The 24,976-nt window shown below is 55.9% G+C and overlaps 2 protein-coding genes across 9 annotated transcripts; one reads left to right on the top strand and one right to left on the bottom strand.

Annotated features, from left to right (window-relative positions):
* Nucleotides 1-1,590: 1,590 nt before the first annotated feature.
* Nucleotides 1,591-23,991, bottom strand: LOC148057165 (uncharacterized). 8 transcript variants are annotated; one of them, XM_087778025.1, is made up of 10 exons: nt 21,828-22,018; nt 20,984-21,342; nt 17,365-17,472; nt 17,160-17,277; nt 16,878-16,995; nt 16,281-16,398; nt 9,762-9,860; nt 5,205-8,697; nt 4,625-4,783; nt 1,591-4,366 (listed from the first exon to the last, which is right to left on the bottom strand). In XM_087778025.1, the coding sequence occupies exons 8-10, from the start codon at nt 5,320-5,322 to the stop codon at nt 3,564-3,566; spliced, it is 1,080 nt and encodes a 359-aa protein (XP_087634151.1). In that variant the 5' UTR covers nt 5,323-8,697; nt 9,762-9,860; nt 16,281-16,398; nt 16,878-16,995; nt 17,160-17,277; nt 17,365-17,472; nt 20,984-21,342; nt 21,828-22,018; the 3' UTR covers nt 1,591-3,563. The 8 variants fall into 8 exon arrangements, with proteins under 8 accessions (XP_087634151.1, XP_087634329.1, XP_087634058.1 ...); XM_087778203.1 differs by lacking the exons at nt 9,762-9,860; nt 16,281-16,398; nt 16,878-16,995; nt 17,160-17,277; nt 17,365-17,472 and having other exon boundaries at nt 5,205-5,690; nt 5,829-8,697; nt 19,380-21,342; XM_087777932.1 differs by lacking the exons at nt 9,762-9,860; nt 16,281-16,398; nt 16,878-16,995; nt 17,160-17,277; nt 17,365-17,472 and having other exon boundaries at nt 5,205-5,998; nt 6,077-8,697; nt 19,380-21,342.
* Nucleotides 8,706-17,455, top strand: LOC104018534 (epiplakin-like). Its single transcript, XM_087777664.1, has one exon. The coding sequence runs from the start codon at nt 14,403-14,405 to the stop codon at nt 17,352-17,354; it is 2,952 nt and encodes a 983-aa protein (XP_087633790.1). The 5' UTR covers nt 8,706-14,402; the 3' UTR covers nt 17,355-17,455.
* Nucleotides 23,992-24,976: the final 985 nt, after the last annotated feature.

Raw genomic sequence — 24,976 nt, 5'->3', positions numbered from 1 at the left:
AGGGGTGCCAGGCAGACAGAGGGGCTGTGCTGGTACTCGGGGGATCCGCGAGTGTGCGTGTGTTTGTGAACCTAGAGTGTCGTGTGTGTGCCTGCACTAGCAACCTCCTGCCTCTGCCAGCCCCAGAGGAGGAGGGGATGTGGCTGCCTGTGCTTGTGTGTGATGTAGGTCCCGTGTGTGGGCGCTACTGACGGCAGTGCCTTGTCTGTGGCAGTCTGTCTGACCAGCCATGACAGTGTCCTCTGTGTGTGTGTGTCTCTGGGATACATGTGCAGTTTTGCTACTGGTTGAACTTGCAAATGGGAGGGCAGTAGATATGTCCCTCAACCTGTGTAGAGACCCTGGGTGGGCTCCGGCAGCTGGACAGGACCATAGTGGGCGGTACTGGTCTGTACTGAGCGCTACTGGTCTGCACTGGGCACTACTGTGCTCCAGTGGCCAGGCTGGAGGTGGTGGCTGCTCCAGTCGTCCCTTAGCAGGTGCTCTGCAAACAGGGGTTGTAAGCAGATGCTCAGTGGCTGGTGGGACAGTTGGCAGGACGGTGCGGGGATGCTGCTGGGAGTGGTGCTGGAAGCAGTGCTGTCACAGCAGCTCTGGCTCTGTTCCCACTTGTGCTGGAATCTGCTTCTGGTGCCTTTGGGTCTACTGGAGAGTGTAGCTGGCAAGGACGTAGCAGGAGTCACAGCTGGTGTCATGACAATGCCCAGTATCTCTACTGAGGGCTCATTGAAGACCCAGCAACAATGTTCTCAATGCACTGCAGGACACACGCTCCTGCACGGAGTGGTGCTAATCCCCTTGGCATAATGGAGGCCTCAGCCCAGAGCTCCAGAGTGTGGATGCTTGCTGCTGTCAAGGTCTGGGACTGCTGAGGGTGCCTGGGGCATCTGAGCAGGCTGTGTACCATCAGGGAAAACGAGGAGATTTACAGGGTCTTCACAGAGACATGGTGCCAGGATCTGGGATGCTGCAGAGACACTGGCAAGATTCGTCCAGCCCTCAGAATATTAGCTCTTGCTTCCCTTTTGTGTGGGCACCAATGATACTGCCAGGAGTGACCTGGAGGATATCAACAGTGGCTACAGAGCTCTAGGAACGAGGACTTTGCATTTCCCTTTGCTGAACTTCTGAAAGGAACATCATGCAGTTGAAAAAAGGGAAATCCCAAGTCCTGCCCCTGGGAAGGAACAGCCCCAGTGTGGCGGGGTGGCCTGCTGGAAGGCAATTTTGCAGGAAAAGACTTGGCCATCCCGGTGGACAAGAAGCTAAACGTGAGCCAGCAATGTGCTCCTGCAGCAAAGGTGGCCACCAGCCCTGCTGGGCTGCATTAGGCAAAGTATCGCCAGCAGGTCAAGGGAGGTGATCCTTCCCCTCTACTCAGCACTGGTGTGGCCACACCTGGAGTACTGGGTCCAGTTCTGTGCTCCCCAGTACAACAGACATGGACATACTGGAGACAGTCCAGCAAAGGGTCACAAAGATGATGAAGAGACTGGAGCTTTTCTCCTATGAGGAAAGGCTGAGAGAGCTGGGACTGTTCATCTTGGAGAAGAGAAGGCTCAGGGGGATCTCATCAATGTACATAAATACCTGAAGGGAGGGGAGTAAAGGAGATGGAGGCAGGCTTTTGTCAGTGGTGTCCAGTGACAGGACAAGAGGCAAGACAGGACAGGAGGCTCCCTCTGAACATCAGGAAACACTTTTTTTACTGTGAAGGTGGTCAAACATTGGCGCAGGTTGCCCAAAGAGCTTGCAGAGTCTCTGTCCTTGGAAGTACTCAAAACCCAACTGGACGTGGTCCTGAGCAACCTCAGGACCTCAGGCTGGCTGTGGCTGTCCCTGCTTTAAGCAGAGGGGGTGGATCTCCAGAGGTCCCTTCCTTCCCCTTGGAGGTGATCAGCACTGACTGAACACAGCCCTGAGCAATCTGATCTGATTGGACCTGCTCTGAGTTGGACCAGACAGCCTCTGAAGGTCCCTTCCAACCTAAATTATTCTATGACCCTAATTTTCTGCTGTTTTGTTTTTTTGGTTTTAAGAGAGTAGAATGGACTGTGTGGCCCCAGCAGCTCCTTCCTCTACACCTCACCAGCCCATCACCAAGGCCCATGCCTTCCAGACCAGGCATGGCAGCCCTCTTGTTGCTCCAGGACATGCCACAGCCTTGTCTGGCCATCTTCTCCTCCACCTGGGGACCAGTATGGCCCCGCTCACCATGCTGAACCACTGCCTTGCAAAAGACACTCCATCCAGGAACATGCCCAGGCAGTAATTAACACTTATTGTGGATAATCAGACACCAAAGCTGCAAAGATGAGCATCACACCCACCTTCCTGCCACATCCCACTTCAGGCTGGAGGGCCCCAAAATGTTTTATTTAGGACCATGATGGAAGTTGGGTGGCCTTTCTTGGGAGGCCAGCTCCCACTGACCTTTTTTTGGCTGCCTGTTCAAAGTCTCTCCCTCCCTTTTTGTCCATTTTACCCTTCCTGGAGACCTGACTTCCTCTTTCACGATGGCAAACAGGAATAGCCGGTGTCAGGTCGCCAGGCAGCCGCATTTCTGGGTGTAACATCCAACTATGTTGGCAGCAGCACTGCCCCTGTGGCTGCTGTCTGCCCCAGGCTGGGACAGCTGCGTTGTGCCGTGGCCTGGCATACCACACGCCTGGAGCATGGCTGCAGGCACGCAGGAATGATGTACCAGCCACATTGGGCTCTGGCAGCACCTGGAGCTGGCCCCTGGGTCCGAAGGATGCTGAGCTGTGGCTTCCAGGAAATCAAAGCACCCACCAGCAGTCAGGTGTGCCTGTCCCCTACCTGCCTCCAGAGCCCGTCTACCTAGCCCTCTGTGCCGCGCTGCCTCCTGCCCTGCCTTCCTCCCCACCTTCCTTCCCAGTCCATGCCGTCCTCTCCTCTGAGCTCTCAGCTGCCTTCCTGCCCCCATCTCACTCATGGTCAGATCTCCAGTCCTGCAGCAAACATCTCCACGTACACTGGCAGTGTTTCCCATACACTGGCCTATTGGCCACCAACATCGGGCTCCTGGACTAAGCCCAGGGCTGTACATTTGCACAGCTTTGTGCCTCCCAGAGCTCTTGACCAGGGTGGATCCAGGGATCCTACCCACTCAGCCATTCAGCTGCCTCCGAAGCCCCTCTGAGCTGCCCCCAGCCCCATTACAGGGCGAACCATGGTCTCTGCTGATCTCTCACCCGAAGCCCAGGTGTCACAGCCCCCCACGTGCTCCCTGGCCCCTGCACACAGGGACTGCCTCCATGCCAGGATTTCCCCCGCCCTGGACACCCACCTTGCAGGACAAGACTCGTGTGAGCCAGCTGGGAGCTATCTGGCCCAGCTGGGTGGGATGAGCCATCCTGCGCCAGCATCCCAGCACCTCTCCCCCATTATGGCACAGCAGCTCCTGCGTGGGACCAGCCTTCCCCACCCAGCTCAGCCGCATGCTTAGCGGTGCTGGACCGCCCTTCGCTTAGCTGGTCCTGGCAACAGCACTGACTGACAGCTCCCTGTCCCCTGCAGGGAGGGCTCGTAGCCCTGACCACCTACGTGGAAGCTGCCCATACCAGCCCCATGCCGCGGTCTGTGGGGGCTGCGCTTGCCCCCTCCCACCCCCTCCGAGCTCGCAGCTCTTGCACCTTCACTGGCCAAAGCCAACAAACCGTCAAACAGCCCTGGGGCCCGTGGGCAGTTCTGTAACCTCGATATACCCAACCCAACCAACAGCCCCAACAGAGCCCAATGGCACGTTCGAGGGTCAGCTGCTGGCAAAGCTGAAAGGGGTAAACATGGGAACTGAAGGCCCTGCTGACAGCATGGATGGGTAGAGACCCACCTCCCTCCCTGCCCACGGCCAAAAGCAGACCTGCTGGGGAAGCCCTCAGGGTGCAGTCCAATCGCCCTGTGCCCCTGCTCTCCACAGCACAGCAAGCCCTGTGCCCCAGAGCACCTCCTGGATTTCCAGGATCCTGGCAGAGGGACGTCTGCTTTTGCTTTGCGCACAGCCCTGGTGGGCGTGTTTCAGGAGTGCTCCCTCGAGCACCGCACTGTGAATGGCAGCAATCAGCACAGAGGCTGCAGATCCCCAGAGGCCTGTGTCCGTGTCTGGTCTGGCAGCAGTGGCCGTGTGTGTGGTGCCATCTTCCTGAAGGCGTCGGTGGCCGGGCATCCCGGCGTGCAGCATGGGTGGTGGCAGGCTCAGCAGCAGAGAGTGTGCACAGGCTCAGCCAGCCCAGAGCCACAGCAGTCATGTTACGAGGGGCCCATTCATCAAGCAATGATCTCTGGAGCAGGATTTTTCCCTTGCTGCTCTCAGCAGGCTGTTCTGCCAGCGACCACCATCCATCATCTGTGTCCAAGGAACAGGGGGGAGGACAGATGTTTGACTCTCAGAGAAGGGCAGCAGAGCTGCATTGTCTGCCAGCTGGGAGATAGACCGAAGGGCCGATCCCACCAGCTACATTCAGCTCTGCGCATCCCAGCGGTGCCCTGAGGTCAGCTCTGCCGGTGTCGCGACAGCCAAGGCTCTGCTCTGCATGGGCTGCGGCACATTGAGGGGCCCTGTGGCCCCCGCCAGCGCAGGAGCTGCACGAGCAGAGAGCTGTACCTGTGCCATCTCCCGATGTGCCCTCAGGGGAAGACAGGAGTGTAGGTGGGGGACCTGGGCCAGTTCGTAAGTATGCATCCTTTCCCTCGCTGTGCCCAGGAGCTGCAGAAGGAAACTCTCCTGCCAGGAAGCTGGGAAGCCAATCAATAAGCAAGATCCCTGAAAAGGGTAGCAGGAAGCAGTTGCTGCCATGGGACACCCCGGCACCACCCCAGCGCCCCTGGCTTATCTTCCTCCCTGCCCCTGCCGCAGGCCAGGTGGCCTGAAGCACCGGCGAAAGTCTCGCCGATCCCTGTTTCCCAGGAATCACGTGTCAGGGTAGAAGATGTTTGAGAGCTTCTTTCCCACAGAGATCAGAGTTGTGCAATAACGTATCTCCAAACCAGAATAAAAAGGATTTTTGTCTTTTCTGTTTGTCCATGGTTACCCGCCTGTGCCCATCCCTTGGGTGCTGGGCTTGGCCGGTTCATTGTGGGTTTTGAAAGAGGGCATTTTTGTTATTCTTTCCTTCAAAAGCACATTGCATTGCTCGGCCCAGCTGAGCGAGAACAGGCAGAGGAGGCGTGGCAGCGTGAGGTACCTGCAGTCAAGGTGAAGTTCCCCCTCGGGTCCAACACCACCGGCTCACACATCTCTGCAGATCCTGAGTCAGCTCCACGCCTGCCAGGAGCACCCACACGGCGCATGCATAGCTCCATGCCTGAGGACACCTCTGCCGACGGGAATCCCAGTGCGCGAGCTCCACACCATGGGCTGCATCAGGCAGAAGGGCACTGGCTGCTGCTGATTTTCTCTGGTTAATGTTGTCCCCTGCTGTGTGCAGGAGCTGCCCGTGCATGGGTGTTGTGGTTTAACCCCAGCTGAAAACCAGGACAATGGGTGTCCCAGGAGGGCTGCCCAAGCACAGGGGCTGCCCTCTCCAGGTCAGGCATGAGGCTGTTGCCTACCATGTGTGTCACCCTCTGCAGCAATCCCTGAACTGCTTGGTGCCAGCAGCCATACGTCCAGGAGCTCAGCTGCGTGGCTGCAGGGACCAGCTGGAAGGGAGTCGTGTCAGCACTGAGCTCTGGCAGAGGAGGTTTCCCAAATCAAACACTGAAGGAAAACAACACTCCCCAAACACCCTAGTGCTGAAGCATCCTTGAGAAAGCCATCTCCCAGCTCTCTGATGTGGTTCAGGGCTGCTTCAGCCAAGGACACCTACACCTTCCGGCAGGCGAGGCCAAGCCACCAGGCTGCAGATACCCGAGCCCAGGTGTCTCCATGCCAGGCTTCCTGGGAAGCTGCAGGACCAGCTGGTGAGTCACTGAGCACAGCACAGCGGAGGACAGGGGCATCCCATGGGTCTGCATCATGGCTTTGCTCTCCATAGAGCTGTAGTGAGGGGCAGTTAGAGAGGTGGAGGCAGCACATACTTGCGTTTCAGACATTCCCTGAGACCTGCACACTCACCTGATTTTCCTTTACTTCTTAGTGTAAAGCCTGTCTGTGCTTTTAATACCTGACAGCTTTGAGGCCAGATACGGCTGGCTGCAGCTGGGTGGCAGCCCCAGTGATCCAGTGCCACATGTACGGATCCTGACGTGACACAAACTCTCCCCAGACGGTGATGCTGTCTCCTCCCTGCCTTCTGCTGAGCACAGGATGTGCAGTCACTTGAAGACTCGCACGCCCCACCATGCATGGAGACACAGAGTGCTGGTAGGTGCCGCAGCAGCCGACTCGGGGCTTCGCAGGCAGTGCAGCTCCAGCTGCTCACGTCCCTGCTAACTGCATCCCCTGCATCTGGCCAAAGGGGAAGGGCAGCAGCCAGTTGTCAAGTCACTAAATAAGGAGGTGGTGTCTGCAAAGAGCCCGTACCAGAGTTCACAGTGCGGCACGGCCAGAAATGCTGGCTGGATGATGGGTCTGTGAGGTGTACGTGGCAGTGCTGTGAAGCCCCACGAGGTCTGTACTGCTGGTCAAGCTGTCTGGGAAGCGGGAAGCTGGGGCGGCTGCAGGTCAATTAACTCCCCTGGCCTGAAGCCAACGTTCCTCCTTGAGACAACCTGAGCTCAGTTTCATTTGCGTTCTCACAAACATCCAGCTCCTGGCACTTCAAGGAAAGCAAAATGTGAAGTCATTCTATTTTGGTTATTTTTTTTGTTAACCAAAATAGGAACTGTTGCCCAGCTCAGAAACCTTTGATCATATTCAAATCACAACAGGTACAGTGTCAGCTTACAGTGGCAAATCAGCTGTCTTCCAGAGAAAGAAGATAAAATGGGTAAATCAACTGGTATTGCTCAGCAAGGACACTGGTTTCCAAATTACTTGCAGGTAAGTAATTAAAGTAGGTAAGTAATAAAACCAGTGCTCTCGCCAGACTACGCAGCTAAAGCAAGCACACAGCATGCACACCACTTAGACGGTCCATGCCACCCGGCTGCTGATGGACCTGGAGTGGCAAGGCTGGGGGTGACCTGAACGGTCTCCTCTCCAAGATGTCTCCAGGACTTGGTGCAGACTGGGAGCAGGCCTAAGGAACAGCTTCCCCAAGGGACAGACAACTGACATACCATCCTCCTTATGCTGTTCTGTTTCCAAGTTTGCAGGTCATTTCCAATTTTGCAGCCAGGACTCCATCGTCAAGAACAACCCCCTTGTTTGCTCATGAGGCCCCGTGGTCAGCAGCTGCTAACGCCAAGTGTCGGAGTTGGGCTGGTGCCTTCCAGTGCCAAGAGAATGCGGAATGGGCCCCATGACATCTTTGTCACCAGGTAAGATGCTGGCGATGCTCCAGGTGGCAGACAAAGAGACAGGAGCCCTCCTTTAAGTCTCAAGCCTAACTATAAGCTCAGGAGCAGGGGGAAGGGATGGAGGCAGGTCTGGAGGCAGCACGGGTGCACACACCCGGGCACCGGCTGCACACCGCTGCAGCTAGGCTCTGCCTTGCTGGGCAGGGGCAAGCATCCCTGTGCCTTTAACGCTTCAGTGCACAGCAGCTTTGGGAACAGGCCTGAGAGGATTTCAGCCCAAGCCACAGAGAAAAAGACAAGGGCCAGGAGGAGATATACGCCCTGTGCGTCTGACAGCAGGTACCCAAAGCAGTGAGTAAGCTAGATGGGACCAAGGCCTGGCACGCAGCACACATGCAACCCTGTCTAGGAGGACCAGGGTTTCAGCTCTGCAGCATAGGGATCAGCATTTACGAAGCTGAGAGGCTCAGTGCAATCTCTGCTGTGCTCCCTTTCCCTGGGGAAGGTTTGCAGGCGCTGGAGTCACCCATGGGACACAGGAACAGCCACCTGCCTGGAGATGCGCTTGTGGGCACCCTTATTCTTCATCAGCCCTTCTCGGGGCGGGTGGCAGAGGAGCCAGCGAGCCCCAGGGCCGTGGAGCGCCAGTTCATCCTGTGCCCGTGTGTGCAACCCCCTTGGCGGCTCCAGGAGCCGGCAGGCACAGGGGCTCAGGCACAGGCCTCACCTGCAGCATCGTCCTAATCCCCTGGGGAAATACCTCTTGGATACAGTATGGGATACAGCAGAGCTCAGCTCACTTAATCCATCTGCAAAAAGCCTTTGATAGTGCCTTAGAGAAGATCATGAGAGAACTAAGCTGCTTCAGGGTTGAAAAGTTTTGTCACATCCCAGAAACAGGCTAGGAGGTAGGGAGGGAAGCATAGGATTAAATGTTGGGGAAGAGGGAGCTCTCTTCTCCGCTAAAGACAGGAAAATCTGGGAATGGGGTCAAGGTAAGGCACCAGTGTTTCCACATGATACAACTCTGTTTAAGCGATCTGGTGCCTGTGAGGGCAGTGGGGCTGCTCAGAGACCTGCATGTGCAGGAGGAGGTGACATTCAGGGCTGATTCACTGCAGGTGATGTTTGTGTGCAGCTTGGGTCACCCCGACTGCCCCGGGCAGCTAAGGAAGAGCAGGTCCATGCGGCCAGTGGTTGCTTTGTGGATACATCCTACGGCAGATATGTACAAGTGGTCAGAGGAGTCATGCTCTAGGCTCCAGCGAGCGTCCTGATGTGCTCTCCACAGCTATAATAACGGGATCTGGGCTCCAGCTCAGCAGGAGGCATCCACTGTGGGGAGATAAATCACAGCCTGTTTTGACAAATGCAAAGTAATACACCTTCAAGGGAAGCCACCAACTACCAGCACTTCAGAGGTGTCTAAATGAGCTGGGCCAGCTCCAGACAGTGGTCCAGTGTCACTGGTACAGCTCAGAGGAGTGCCCTGCTTGGCCACGGTCAGTGCTGTGCCGTGCCTGAGGAGCGTGGGGGGACCAACGCAGAGCAACTCAATGCTGCCTTGCGGGTGCTCATCTGGCCAGGCCTGCACATGGGTTTTGTGCTTCACAGCGCAGGCTGATGAGAGAAGAGAGAGACGGGATCCTCCTGCCTGGCCCAGGTTAGGTACCCGTTGCACTCCCTTGCACTCCCTTCCTGCCAGGGACGCAGCCCAGAACAAAGCTTTTGCTGTAGCCCAACTGGAATAGCTGAACCTACAGTGAAGTGCAATTAGCAGTAAATTTGCGGCATCAGTAACTAGCCAACATAACTCAGGTTGAAAACGGATGTCAGGCAAGGAAGGGCTTCTGAGGAGGGAGTAAAGACAACAGAAACAGGTCCTGTGTCCACCTTCACCCCTGTGAACAGAGGGACCTCCTGCCCAGGTGTGTTCCCCAGAGCCAAACTGAACTTAGTGAGTCAGAGGGAAAATGTCTCTGTGTGCTGATCATCCAGTCTGGCAAGAACCTACGCAGGCAGGAATGTGCATCCAAAGCAGGACACCCAGGGGAGGAAGGGCAGGGGCAGGCAGCACCTCCTCCGCACATGGGCACCGAGTCACGCACACCTACACAGGGCCAGAGTCACACCAGCACACGCAGTTGCACACACCCGCATATGTGCAGCTGCACATGCAGGCTCACACAGGCATATATACAGTCTCTCCCTTGCACATGCACACAGTCACACGTGCACACGCTCACATGGAGTCACCCACACACAGTATCACACAAGAGCATGTACAGTCACACGCGCACGTGCAGATTGATGGGAGCACATATGCAGTCACAAATGCACTCAGCCACAGACACGGTCAACACCCAAGCACATACACAACTACACAAATGATTGCATACCAGAACAATCCGACCAAAACCACCCTTGTCCTGGAAGCGGGCGCCAGGCAAGCCTGTTCACCAGAGCTGTGGCAGCGGTCTGTTGGGACGCGGCCCATCCTACGCCAACACAGAAACGGACCCAAACTTCAGCTTCAGCCTCAGCCCAAAGCTGGCCAGAGCCACGAGCCTGCCTCTTCCAGCTGGCCAGCCAGCGCAAGCCCTCTGCAAGCAAGTGGTTGATCGGGTGCCCTGAGCTCCTGGGCAGATGCTGGCCACGGCACAGGGCTGGCCCTCCCTGCTCACCAGGAGCATGAGAGGTTTCCATCCTGGGGCTGCTTCAGCTGGAGGTGCTGAGCACCCACTCCATGCACTGCAAACGATGGCAGCAGCCACCACAGCTCCGGTGCCTGCACAGTCCCAGGCGTGGCCACAGCAACGGATGGGCTGGGTCACTCTCCCAGCTGGAGAGCAGGGACAGCTGCAGGAGCGTGGCTGCAGCTCCCCGCCCTGGCCAAGGGACTCAGCCAGGGCAAGGGTAGATTGAGCAAGCCCAGATCCATGGAGACCTCCATGGAAGCTGGGACCACAGGCAGGGCAGTCCATGAGCAGTCGTGCTGGGCACCTGTCAGAAGAAGGTGGTGGCAGAGAGTCCAGAAGCCTCTACCATGCCTCTTCACCCTCCACAGCTATCACTCACCCAAGCTCCAGTAAGAGACATGCCCCATGTTTCGCACCGGTGCCGGTCACTGTGCCCCAGCCCCTGCCACCCCACCTGGGCTCCTGGGGCTGGGGCTGCTATGACACTGTGCTGCGGTGGTCGGATGTCTGTATTTCAGCTGTGCTCCTGTATTTCAGCACAGGGCAGGGCCACCATGTCATCCCCAGGGGCGGGGAAGGGAAGGATTTAAATAGGGCGCTTGCCTCAGCTGCTCATCCTGGCTGAGAGGCGGCGGGAGGAGGAGGAGGACCAGAGCCTGCCCGGGAGCCAGCCGCTCTGGATACGTGTCCAGCAGGTAGGACAGAGCCCATCTGCTGGGGGCACCGGGGCCACCACACAGCCCTACTTGGGCATAGCACCCTCTGTGCAGATACCAGGGGCCTGCAAGGGATGCAGGGACCTTCCCTCTACCCGAAAACCTAGTGTTTGGAGGGCAGCTGCTGAGGCCCAGGGGACTGGTGAGCAGGAGGTCTCCAGGCAGCACTCAGTCCTTTCCAAGAAGGGACAAAGTGACAGAGTGGCACCAGGGCTGGATGGAGCTGCTGCTCCATGCCATGCGCTTTGTGTCCTCAACACTTTGGCTGAGCAGATCGGCACATTGGGATATGGGAGGGAAGCAACCAGAGCTGTAGGACTGACCTGCCTGAGCCTGCAGGCACCCGAGACAGGAGGCTGCCATCTCACGCAGTGGGTCTCGGCTGGGAACCCGGTGGCAGGAGGCTGCGAGGCGAGCACCAGGCTGGGGGGACTGATGCAATTTCACTCCCCAGGGTGCAGGCAGGGCTCGGGACCATGGCACTGCCAGGCCACCCCTGCTCACTCCGGCTAGAAAACCGCTTCCACTGGGGCCTCTTGGGCTGGGCTGCTGCAACAGCTTGAAAGGACAGCCAGCTCCTGCCCCGGGAGCTGTGTGTGCAGCCAAGCCCCAGCATCAGGAGATCTGATTAGAGACCAGCTAATGATAGCTTGCAGTTGGGCAATGTCTTTCCAGTATAGGGTGTTTACACGACATCCATGCCCTACATAGGTGTCGCCTGCTCCAGGGTGTGACACAGCACTCCGCTTTGTCCTGGACCGAGTGCCACCCGAGCAGGCAGCACAACCAGCCCATCACCTCCTGGGAGGTTTCAGCTGCATCAGGCAGGGGCGGGCAGAGAAGCTGCTCTCAAGGGCTGGAGCCACAAGGTGGACCAGAGCCGCTGGCTGTAAAAGAGCCTGAAGCCATGGGCAGGGTCCCCAAAGAGGCAGGGGCTGGTCTGTAACTGCTGGGTTATACCTCTCCCCTACCATGATCCATCTACACCAGCATCAATCCAATATTTAAATGGATGAAAAGCAATGACTCAGAGACTTTTAGACCAGTTAGGTAAACAGTCAGAGAATTAATCTGTGACCCTGATAATGAGTTAAACATATCATTAACGTCAGTCACTGTAGTTTATGGGAGATGGGTGTTCCCAAAGAAATGTTTTGGGTTTCATTTTTGCTGTTTTTACAAGGCTGTGGCCTCGTCACCACACAATGTTGTGGATGCTGAAAGTTTACAGGGCTTCCAGAAGAGACCAGGTGACCGCATGGGAGACATCCCTCGAGGATTACTACACAGGCCCAAAATGCGTCCAGCTCATGAAATCCACTGAGCTGAAAATAGTCAGAGGTCAATGTAGAAACTGGGGAAATATTACACACGTTGCCCCATTCTTTATCCTTCCCCTGTTGTCCATTTATGGCTCAAGATGGAAACAAGACTCTGGGCTACACAGACTGGCCTGACTCTGCATGGCTGTTCTGATGTCTCCTTGAGAGCACAGCTGCCTTCCTCCAAAACACTTCAGACAGTGCAACTGGTGTCTTGGCTAAGGATGCTGCATTTTTATGGATGAGGGGGCGAGGGTAACCGCTGGATTGACTGTGACTGGTCACGCTAATTGCAAAGTACATGCCTGAATGGGAGAGACCACTGCAAGCAGCCACTTACAGCAGGCTCCCTGAGGTACCTGTTCTTAGTCCCTCATTACTGTCTAATTTATATGTATAAACACACATATAATTTTATCTACCATTTTACCTACATAACAATTAGCTAATAACAAAGACTGACCATTCATGACCTCCTGCGGCACAGGAGCTAGAAGGTCCCAGTGAAAAAACTTTCCCTGTTGAGTGTGATTAAATCACAGGCCTTGTTGCCACACGATGTTGTAGTGGCTGACGCCAAACCTGGACTCGCAGACATGACCGCAGAGGTCCATAGAGGTCTGTAGCCTGTGGTGGCTATAGACAGTGGTCCAGGGCAAGCCTGACCCAGGGTGTCTGGAGGGCTGTGTGCCAGAGGGCTTGGCCAGAGGGAGCATCTCTCTCTACCATCCTGTTCCTAGAGCAATTTCCCTAAATATCTGGAGAGAGCACCTTGGACCTGCTGCAGAGAGAGTATTTAGTCAGACAGACCCTTCCATTGACTCTGCCCTTGTCCCCAGTTGCTGGAACTGGTTAGAATGGTCCCCAGGATGGTGTCTGGCACCAGCCAGCTAGCCCTCCCATGGACAACGCCTGTGTGCAGTTCAGAAGTCAGCGTGGGCCAGGACCACTGCCAGCATGCCTGTGGCAGCAGAACTCAGTTTTGGAGGACAGAAGAGTGTAACAGGATGGGGGCTGGGAGCTCTGCCAACCCAATGGCCTTAGAACAAGCAGACACCTAGGCACACCTCAGCTTCAGTAGAGGCACAGCCTTAGAGAAGGTCTCTGCCAGCTCGGACCCACTGCTGCATGTGGATCTTACCAGCCACTCATCTGATGCTAAGACCATTCCCATGTCCTGTGTCATGCCAGGGTGGTGTGGGATCATACAGCAGGAAGAGAGAGCTCCACGGACAGCCATGAGCCAGGCTGTGTCTGCCACCCTGCTGAGTGCTGGCGGCGTCCCACCATGCTCACAGCCTGCCCATGACCAGCACGAAGCCAGGCAGCATGATGGTCTAAGTGGACAAGAGCAGAAGATGACTTGCAGCACTAGCCAGCACTTCTTTGCAGCTGGATAGTCGCTGGTGGCAGTCATATCAGGAAGTCACTGCTGTTTCTTGGCATGACCTGTGCTTGTCAAATGACCACCAGCTAAATCTGCCAGCCCCAGGGCAGCACAGGAGCCAGTACTGAGGGAACAGGGAGGTGAGCAGCCGCCATGCTTCCTGCTGGCACCCTGTGGCATCAGCCCAAAAGCGAGCAGTGGTTGTGTCACCCAGGAACAGAAGAGGAAGGTTGCAGAGGCCACAGGTTTGAGGCAGTGTCAGGCTCTGGGAGAGCAGGCAGCTCCCTGGGGGCCCAGAGTGGGGCCAAGTTATCCATGCTGCTGATATGATACTTCTTTGCGGACTGCGTGTCTCTCACTAGACCTGCCGCTCTGTGACATGGCCCTCAAACCTCTCTGCCTGCAGGTGCCTGAGGTGCTGGTCAGCTCCGCTCCCCTTGTCTGCTCTCCTTCACAGCACTATCTGTTTTCCTGCCCTGAGTGCAGGAGCTCTTTGGCATAGGCATCAAGCCTTCTGGTCACAACAGTGCTGCATCTCTGCGTGAAGGCTACCAGCTGCACAGAGATGTGTAGAGCCTGCCACTGCAGCTGGGAGGTGCACAGCGTGCTGAACAGGCAAACACACCGGCTGGGCTGTCACTGCTGCTTCCAGAGAGCTTTCATCTGCTATTTGAGAGGGAGGTGAACAAGGGGCACTCTTGGCCCTGAAATTTCTTCTGAGAGAGGAGGACGGCAGCAAAACCCCAGACCCCACTCCTCGCTTCTCTCTGGGCTCCTGCTACCACATCCAGGGAGATGGCTTTCTTCACACACACCATAAAAACTGCACAAGAACCTATGTCTTACCAAGTTGTTTCTTTCTCTCTCCTCAGACAAACACGGTGCCCCACAGTAGCAGGACTGTTCCCCAGAGACAATGCAGAAGATGAGTGGACCCTCTCAGAACAAGTCAAGCAACATGGGAAGTAACCTGATTGCAGATGGACACAGAGAGATAGGTGGGGGTGGGAGTAACTTCATAGCTGGAGTCTTCATCCAGGCCATGAATAAGAAGATGAGTATCTATGATGCCATGATGAGGGGGCTCCTGACACCAGGTACAGCCCTGGTGCTGCTGGAGGCACAGGCTGCTTCAGGGTTCCTCACCGACCCCGTGAGGAATGAGAAACTATCGGTGAAAGAGGCACTGACTGCAGGACTCATAGGCAGAGATTTTTATGAGAAGCTGCTGTCAGCAGAGGGAGCCGTGACAGGGTACACAGAGCCGTACACAGGACACAAGATCTCCCTCTTCCAGGCCATGAAGAAAGAGTTCATCGTGAAGGAACATGCTATCCGCCTGCTCGAGGCCCAGATCGCCACCGGCGGCATCATTGACCCTGTGTACTGCCATCGCATCCCTGTGGACGTGGCCTATCAGCACGGCTACTTTGACCAGGAGATGTGCCAGTTTCTTTCTAACCCCGAGAATCAAACAAGAAGTTGCTTCGACCCCAACACTCACGAAAACCTCACTTATACACAGCTCCTCCGCCGCTGCGTGCCTGACCCAGACACGGGGCTGCTCATGCTCCACGTGATGGATAAGGGCTCCGTGCTCTACCAGCTAAACAAGGATGCCCGGAAAGCCCTGCAGGCCGCCCGCACCACCGTCAGTGTGGGGCTCTTCCAGGGCCAGAGCGTCACCATCTGGGAGCTCCTCTTCTCCCGCTATATCCCTGATCACCAGAGAGAGGAGCTGCTGAGGAAATACAAGGCGGGGACTGTGACCATCCCGGAGATGATCAGCCTCCTTACCACCATCATCACGGGGGCAGAAATGGAAAACGGAGATCTGAGCTCATCCACAGTTATACCCAACAACGAGGTGGGAGCATCACAACCAGTTCAGGAAACGCACTGCCAGGAGCAACAGTTGAGAAAGTCCTTGAAGTCTGCAACCATCTATGTCACTGCTGGTGAGTTCCAGGGGCAAAACATTTCCTTGTTGGATCTGCTCTTTTCCAAATACATCCCTCAAGGGAAGCGTCAGGAGCTGCTGGAGCTATACAGAGCAGGGATACTGACCACAGAACAGGTGGCTACTGTAGTCACCGCCATCATAAACCGAACAGAAGCTGCAAATGCCGTGCTCATGGCAAATGCCAGAAGTCCACACAAGGCAGTGACAAGGGCAGAGGAAAACGGAGATGATTTTTCAACACAAGAGACACAACTAGATAACATCTTGAAGTCTACCACCATTGATATGCCAGCTGGTGAGCTGCAGGGGAGGCAGGTCTCTGTGTGGGACCTGCTCTTCTCTGACTACATCCCTGAGGAGAAAAGGCAGGAGCTCCTGGAGCTGTACCGTGAAAGGGTATTAACTCTGGAGCAGATGATAACTGTTGTCACCACTGTTGTTAAGAAAAAAGAATCTACAAGCAGAAAATTCCTAATTGCAGTCAAGACTTCTGACAAAGACACTGTGTCAGCAGCAGAAGAGAAGGATGATGACTCCCCCAAAGAAGAACCATGGGAAACAGCCTTGAAAACCACAGTCGTTGACATGGAGGTTGGGGAGTTTCAGGGCCACAAGGTCTCTGTGTGGGACCTGCTCCACTCCAAGTACATCCCTGAGGAGAACCGAAAGGAGCTCCTGGAGCTGTACCAGGCAGGAGAGTTAACCCTTGAGCAGGTGAAAACCGTTGTCAGCACCATTGTAACCAAGGCAGAAGCAGCAAGGGCAGAGCAACTGGCAAATGCAAGTAGTCCAAGAGCAGAGTCAACAGTTGCAGAAGCTGAGCACACCCACCTGCAGGAGGACAGGACCTGGGAAGAGACCCTGAAGTCCACCACAGTCAAGATGTCAGTGGATGAGTTCCTGGGGAGGCAGGTCTCTGTGTGGGACCTGCTCTTCTCTGACTACATCCCTGAGGAGAAAAGGCAGGAGCTCCTGGAGCTGTACCGTGCGGGGACATTGGCCTTGGAGCGGTTAATAATTGTTGTCACCACTCTCATTAAGAAAAAAGAATCTACAAGCAGAAAATTCCTAATTGCAGTCAAGACTTCTGACAAAGACACTGTGTCAGCAGCAGAAGAGAAGGATGATGACTCCCCCAAAGAAGAACCATGGGAAACAGCCTTGAAAACCACAGTCGTTGACATGGAGGTTGGGGAGTTTCAGGGCCACAAGGTCTCTGTGTGGGACCTGCTCCACTCCAAGTACATCCCTGAGGAGAACCGAAAGGAGCTCCTGGAGCTGTACCAGGCAGGAGAGTTAACCCTTGAGCAGGTGAAAACCGTTGTCAGCACCATTGTAACCAAGGCAGAAGCAGCAAGGGCAGAGCAACTGGCAAATGCAAGTAGTCCAAGAGCAGAGTCAACAGTTGCAGAAGCTGAGCACACCCACCTGCAGGAGGACAGGACCTGGGAAGAGACCCTGAAGTCCACCACAGTCAAGATGTCAGTGGATGAGTTCCAGGGGAAGCAGGTCTCTGTGTGGGACCTGCTCTTCTCTGACTACATCCCTGAGGAGAAAAGGCAGGAGCTCCTGGAGCTGTACCGTGTGGGGACACTCACCATTCAGGAACTGGTGAGCACCACCAGCAGCATTGTGACAGACAGAAAAGAAAGGCATCTTGCGACCCTTCCCCAGGAGACAGTGGATCTCCTCCAGTCTGAAGGCTCTTACATTACTTTTGGCCCCTTCCAGGAGCAGAGGGTGTCAGTGTGGGACCTCCTGTCCACCAAGCAAGTCTCTGAGTACAAACGAGAGGCACATCTTGACACTTACGGCACAGGAGGACTGACTGTGAACAAGATCACCATCACCACCACCGTCATCACAGGCCCACAGCGTAAGAAGAGACACCACCAGGACCACTAGCACCACCCACCTTAGAAGAGGAGCGAGCTCTGCCTCCTGGGGCAGTCATGGCCTGGGCACTTGGGAGAGTTTGCTTTCCACATAAGTCAATTATGGGCAGGAAAGAGCAGTGACAAACCTGTGTGTGGAACAGGGAAGGTGCCTGGTTAAACTCCTTGCTGTCTCAACTACTACGTTGCTGAGATTTGTTTTGCTTTCCTGGAGGGGTTCTGGGGAGGGTCCAGGAAGGCTTGTGACGGCGGCTTTCTGCCGTGTACACACAGGCACTGATGAAGAACAGGGAAATGTGGGGCAGGATCCAAGTCAGAGGGGTTGGAGACTGCCACGAACGGGAGCAGACAGAAACCCCAGTGCAGGAGCTGCGGGCAGCCCAACTGGCAGCCCCAGAAGAGCCACAGAGGGACAGACAACCTCTGCTCAGGATAGTTGAGACCCTGGCCCTGCTGAACGGCAAGCAGCGGGGGCAGCACGTGTGGCTGTGGTCGCCCATGGGACATTTAGCCCTGAGCTGTCCTTCAGCTATGATTCAGCTCTGCTGCTGCAGCCTGGGGTCGTGGGGGTCTGCTGGGCTGCCGGAGCTCGCTGCACATGAGCACTGGGGGGAGAGGGGTTCTGGTGCCAGGGCTCTAACGCCTGCAACGGTGAGAGGCTGCTGGGTGCACTCACAGGAGCAGCTGTGCTTCCACGGGGCGAGAGACCACCGCACACAGGGCAGGACTGCTCCCATGTATGCCAGGGGAACCCCAAGCCCCTGTGTCCATGAAGGTCACTGCCCATCACGGAGGGAGAAGCACCCACGGGAGCACCCCCATGCTGCAGTAGTGGGGTGGCCAAGTGTGGCTCCCTGTCCCATGCCCCATGTGCACAGAGGTGTGCACCACAGAGCCGTGCATGCGTGTGCTGCAGAGTCATGTTCTGTGGCCACGCACATGTGCCACACAGATGTGTGCTGCAGAGCAGTGCACGCATGTGCTGCAGAGTGCGTGCACCAAGCCACGTGCGCAGGTACCGCAGAGTCACATGCCGCAGTCACGCGCACACGCGTGTGCGCAGAGCCGCAAGCGGGGCTGGCCGTGCCATGCCCTGGGGAGCCCTGTGCTGTGCGGAGGTGCCGGGGGGACACACAGGGCACAGCCCGCGGTGTGCGTGTCTGTGCGTGCGCATCCCTGTTACGGGGCTCTGTGTGTGCCTGTGTGTGTAACACAAGGCTGTGACACCGCATGTGACACAGCTGCTGCCCTCTGCCGGCACCGTGGCCCTCAGCCAGGGCCTCAGCCTGACCAAGCCCTCAGCCAAGCCCTGAGCCAGGCCCTCAGCTGGGGCCTCAGCCGTGCCTGCGCCTCAGCCCGGGGCCCTCAGGCCGCAGACCCATGGCCGCCCTGCGCCACTCTCCTGGGCAAAGCTGCCCTCCACCTCTGCGCCCCGTCCCGCCTGGCTTGGCCACGTCAGCCCCGCACTGGCAGGGCCCTGGCCGTCGCGCAGCCCACCCGCAGCCCTCAGTACTGCTCAGCCAGGGAAGCGGCTCTGCCCAGCGACACCTTGCACAGCCTGTGGAGACAGACCGGACCCGCACACCTGTGCCACTCACTGGCTGCCCCAGTCTGGTCCCCGGGTGGGGATCCCCAGCATGGCCCCCTGCAGCTCGGATACCGCTAATCTGGGCTCCTACAGTGGATCCCCCCCGCCTGGGTCCCCCAGACATCCTGTGGGGTCTCATCAAGCCACCCAGCAGGTCCCCATAGTCCTCCTCTTGAGGCACCCCTGCCCACGGGCTTGGTCCTGGGCATGGCCTCCCTGCTGTGCACCCCAGTGCCAGGGCCTGTCGGGGCTCCCCAACTCCCCTGCCATCCACACGGGCCATGGCACTGGGGCCACAGGGCTCCAGTACACACAGGGATGTGTGCCCCAGCCCTGCCAGCCCTAACTAGAGATGGGGAGCAGCACCCCACTGCGCTGCAAGGCCCCGCTCTGCTCTGGAGCTCACACACCACACCATGCCCGCTGTTTTGTCAGCTCTCCACTCACAAGGGGACAGGGAGGACGCAAGCCAGTCCTTCAGCCAGGGACAGACTTCCCAGGGATGAGCCTCACCGCCAGGTCACACTGCCCCAGGGGATGGTGGCACATTTTTGGGGCCTGCTCACATCCTGAGAGTTGCAAGGGCTGTAGCCTCCCCCAGAGCTGCAGGCAGGTTCAGCCATTCTGCTGGGCATGCTGCCCGTGGTGTGGCTGGCACGTGGCCAAAGCCACAGTGAGTATCACCCACAGGGAGAGGCTAAGGGGGGAGCCCTGGATGTGCCTGCCACAGCTGTGGGTGTCTCTGGAGAGGGTTCCACGTACACAGAGCTCTGGAGCCATGCCAGAGCGCCGGGAGAGCCAGGCACACGGGCTGCCCCTGGGGCTGGCTGAATGGTCTCATCCCAGCCACCCTCACATTACACACGTGGACAGCCATAGGAGCCCTGTGTGCCACACAGAGCCCGCGGCCCTGGGGCATGGCCTGTGGCAGGAGCACCCATCCCTGCTGGGGAGGCATAGGAAGGTGCTGGCAGAGGTTTCCATGAGACATGACGCTTCAGTCCCAGGGGAAACAGAGCCACTCCATCAGTGGAAGCTTACTAACAAAAAGACTAACACAGGGCTAATATGGGCATGCAGCTGCACAGGGACTTCCCAGACTTATCCACTCCGTTCCACAGAAGGAATGGAGTTGCTGGAAATTACTAGGAAGGGAGCAGAGACCAGAATATCATCTCCTAGAGTGTTCATTGTCCCCTCTCATTGTCACATCTTGTGAGGACTCAGAAGCATACGAATTATCATGGAATCATAGAATCATAGAATCATTAAGGTTGGAAAAGACCCTTAAGATTATCAAGTCCAGCCATTAACCTATCACTGCCAAGTCCACCACTAAACCATGTCCTCAAGCACCACGTTTACCCGTCTTTTAAATACCTCCAGGGCTGGAGACTCAACCACTTCCCTGGGCAGCCTGTTCCAATGCCTGACTACCCTTTCGGTGAAGAAGTTTTTCCTAATAGCCAACCTAAACTTCCCTGGCGCAGCTTGAGGCCGTTTCCTCTCGTCCTATCGCTTGTTACTGGGGAGAAGAGACCGACCCCCCCGGCTCCAGCCTCCTTTCAGGCAGTTGTAGAGAGTGATAAGGTCTCCCCTCAGCCTCCTCTTCTCCAGACTAAACAACCCCAGCTCCCTCAGCTGCTCCTCGTAAGACTTGTTCTCTAGATCCTAGATGATGAAACATAGGGAAGGAAAGAGCTTTGGACTGAGTAAACTCCACAGATGGAGAGATGATCAATGTGGATGGCATAGCAGTTGTCAGTGGGGAGATGTGTTCGCCATCTTTTCCAGCTCAAGGATTGAGGGTTATTGCAGAATCCAGCATGCGGCCAGTTCAGGCCGAAGGCAGTAATTCTGCATACTCTGGGTAGCTGAGCTGAGGAACTCCCTGCTGCAGGATGTTCTAGGTGCTAAAGGTTTCTATGAATTCAAACAGCATTTGGAGTAAGCCATGGAGGAAAATCCATCAAGGGCTACTAAATAACAAGAGAGATCATTGTTTCAGTAGCTCCCAGAGACGCAAACCCCTGGGGCTTGTGAGGACGTACCAGAGAAGTGCTGGTATACGCTTGCCTTGTTCTCACGCTGCTTCCTACACACTTGCTGTTGGCTGGTGCCAGGTTACAGAGTTGGACAGGCCACGCAGATGCAGTGCCCCTGTGTCTTCTTGCAGGGAATTGGCACCAGCTTCTGCCACTGGCTCTGGGGTGGAACGAGGGGCCTGGACTGTGTGGGCAAGCAGAGGATGGTGGGCAGGAGGACTCAAGCAGCCAGGGTGGTGAGGGTTCTGAAAGGGGTCGGTGCCAGCTCCAGCCTGCCTGGGGATCCGAGGCTGGGAGGGTTCCAGATGGCTCCCCAGGACTCAGATTGCACTCCCACAGGAAGTGCTGAATTTCCAAAAAAGAAGCTGAAAGAAAACAGGACATTGTGTAAGGGAAAAGCTGCATACATTTGCATAGTTATAAGCTGGTTGCATAACTGAATGCATCTGAATAGTATCTGAATACTCTTTAGAGGCATGGGGGCAATAGGGGAAAAGAAAGGGTCAGGCAGCCTGAGTGTCTGCTGCCCAGTCCCTGCGAGAACACTGCACCACAGTGGATGTGCTGGGTAACTTCTCAGTTTCATGGGAGAAGACTGGGGTGGAGAGCAAAAGCCTCAGGACTTGACCTGCTGGAAAAGGAAGAGGAAACCCATCACTGTGCCCACAGGCCAGGTGAAGCCACAGCCGTGAGTGGGGAAGCAGGTAGAGTGCCCACAGCACAGCAGCTTTCCCTGTTGAGTGATGGTGCTCCCCACCCATGGGGGCCATAGACCTCCATGACAGTGCCCTCAAGTGTGGGGCATAGAGCCAGCCAGGCCCATTACCCCAGCTGGAGCACATCAACCCACCCGAACAAAGCAACCATCATTGGCAGGGCACTCCTGGGTCAGCATGCCTGCTCCCTGCTGGGCAGCAGCTTCCCATAGAAATCTTTCTGCAAAACGGGCAGGCTCCCTGCGCCACTGCTCTGGGCGCTCGTTCCAGCCTGCCACTTCCAGCAGCTAGAAACATCCTCCGAGTTTTCAGCCAACTCAGACCAATTTCCTCTTACGCAAAACCCATCCATCACTTTAAGCAGATCTCCTCCTGCTCCAATGTTTTTCACTGATAAAGCTACCCTGGGCAATCTTATCTCCCCTCAACGTCTGTTTTGACAAGCTATCAAGCTGGGCTGCTCTCATCTCCTCTCTGCATTCCCTCAGTCATCTCAGTTGCTCTTCCCTGCACCCTTTCTACAATGAATTCATGGTTTTTAGCATGGCTGGTGCATGGTCTGTAAATAATGCTCTGTACAACAGCACTGGCACTATCTGCCCCTTCTGGAAATACATCCCAATAGAGATACGAATGCACCACGTCTTTGTGGCTGCATTACATGGCAGCCTACATTCATCCTGAGGTTGCTGAATGCATGCAGGCCTTTTCCTCTTTAATCGCTTCCAAATTGGGGGCCTAATTTATGGCATAAATGTTTGTTCAGTGACTCCAGGGCATGACTTTGCATTTTGTACCATTCAAGTTCCTCCCATGACTAGTAGTTCAGCCTTCAATGTCACCCATTGCCCCTGAACGCTCCTCCAGCCCTCTGCTCTACCATTTCACTACCTCACCTGTTAGCTAAGCTCACTGACCTGCACCTGATATTTTATGACAAAGTCATTGATAAAAATATTAAATTAATTTGGCTCTTAGAGCCCATATTCTGGTTTATAATTCCCCTTTCAGCACAATCTAATCTCCTAGGGGCAGGCAGGACATGGGATGTGTCTACATCTATGCAGCAGCAAGGCTGCTGCAGGAGACAGAAGTTACTTTTTGTCTTCGCTGCAGTTGTGACCTGCTGTTGTGCGCTATTGTCTTGGTTTTGTCTTAACAGCACAGAGGGCGTTTTAGCAGCAGACCTCCAGGCTGTCTCCACTAACTTTTTTCCCCAAAGGACAAAGATGACAGCTAACATCATCTTCATGCTCAGCTGAAAGCCTGTTAGTTTTTCCTAACGCAAAAGTTTTTAACTCAAAAAGGAACAAAAGGTATTGTTATGATAAAAGCCTTGCTTAATTTTCCACTTAACTGGTTCTACTTCTTTTTTTTAATAAAAGGTCGAAAAAGTGTTTAAAGGCTGTTGGAACAGGGAACTCCTCAGCTATAATGTGATAGCCCAAGCTACTCTTAACTCCTTACTGCTATAACAGCAAAGAGAGGGTTGCTTACCTCAGAGCCACGCAGGCCGCAGCAGGCACTCTTCCTCCTCGCCCTGCGCAGGCTGCAGGGCTGCATGTGGGCAGGGTGGGGAGCGATTCAAACTGGCTGCAGGGTCCCAGCAGCTGAAGCATTTCCTTGCACCGTTCACATTGCCTACACACCTCACTGCTGCGCAGCCACCGAAACTGCCTGTCCCTGCTCGCCTGCATCCGCCAGCATCCTCCAGGGCCAGCACCTGAGAGCACGGGTAGGGGAAGAGGCGGCCAGCTCTGCCCAGGGCCAAGGGGCTCCTTCAGGAGGTTCTGGGGAGGCCGCGTGTCCTGGGGAGCAGCAGGGCTCCAGAGGCAGCAAAGCGGGAAGGGACCTAAAGGAACTGGCTGAGATTTACAAAAGGAAACCATGGGCTGAAGAGCAGGAAACACCCTGGCAGCCAAACACAGGAGGCCGGGACATGGAAACACTGGGGTCGGGGGCCACCTCAGCCGTGCACAGCACAGGGTGTGCTGCTGCACTGAACGTGCTGTCCTCTGCCAAGAGCACTACCTGCAGCCAGGCTTCCCTCTTTGCAAAAGAGGCCCGGAGTCAGGAAACTCTGATCAAGTCCCCTGCCAGGGCTGCGGAGCAGCACCGAGCCCTTCCAGCTGCCTGTAGGAGCCTGCCAAGAACGGGAGAGCAGGCAACAAGGTCTGACATAAACCAGGCGTCCTTTGTGCATGACCAACTACAAGCAATGAACAAAATAAAATCAGCCTTCTCTGGTGGGAGTACCAGAGCGGCAGCCTCACCCGCTCTGGCAGCTGGCTCTTGCAGGGCAATGACTGATAGTCCTCCCAGGGCTTTGACCCCCACCTCCCTCTGTCATCCCTGCCCTTGACCCTGCTCCCCTTCACCCCTCACTGCCCCTCCATGCCACAGCTGCAGGCTCCCTCCCTCCACCTTGCTCGTCAGACAGGGACACCTTCCTCCCTCCCGGTGATGCCCCTCTGCCTCTGACCACCGGCTCCAGCTCCTCCATCACCCAGAGCCTGTCCTGCAGTCCATGGCCGTGCTCTCACATCTGCAGATGGTCACACAGCCGCTGCCCTCATCCACTGCAAGCAGCCTCTCCCTCTCCTTTGCCCTGCGCATCAGCCTGGCTGCTGTCCCCTGCATTCCCCTCCTCCCTCACAGATGGATGAGCCTTCCCAAGCAGATTCAAATCATCCCATTTTTAGCATTGAGCTGCAGCCAGTTACAGCAAATGCCCTCATCCCAACACACACCCACATGCTGCGCCCTGTTCCTGTGGTCAGCTTCACCTCTGTTTATGCAGTGCACTGTGACACACGCTGGCTTTCTTTCCACTTATGGAAGCACTTACAGAAGAGCTGGATACGTGCTTCCTGCACTGTGTGGGAGCTGCCACTGGGACACAGGCAGAGCTCGAATGAACAGGGCTTAGGCAGTATAAAAGTCTGCAGCCCCTCACCAAGGTCTCTGGCCTGACCTTTGCCCTGAGATGTTTGCAGAAGTATGCACCATCCCAGGGGTGACAGTGGAGATGCTTTCAGCAGTAATAGCTCTAAGAAGTAGTTTCAGGAAACGGCCCTGCCTTATTCCCAGGAGAGCTCTGATCCTGCAGCATTAAATGCATGCTGGCCTGCCCTGCTGTGAATTCACACATCTGAATTACATGCTGACACCAGCAGGTTACACGCTTGTGTAGGTCATGTGTTTGTGAAGGACGTATGTGGGGAGCTGCAGAACAGGGGAGGTTAGAGCCTGATGTATTAACTCAGTAAACACAAATAGATTC

This window comes from Nipponia nippon, unplaced genomic scaffold, assembly GCF_047370975.1.
Source record: "Nipponia nippon isolate SJK-2023a ecotype South Korea unplaced genomic scaffold, ASM4737097v1 scaffold_1, whole genome shotgun sequence".
Lineage (NCBI taxonomy): Eukaryota > Metazoa > Chordata > Aves > Pelecaniformes > Threskiornithidae > Nipponia > Nipponia nippon.
The sequence above is the reverse complement of the archived record's forward strand: the minus strand, read 5'-3'. Positions and strand labels throughout refer to the sequence as shown.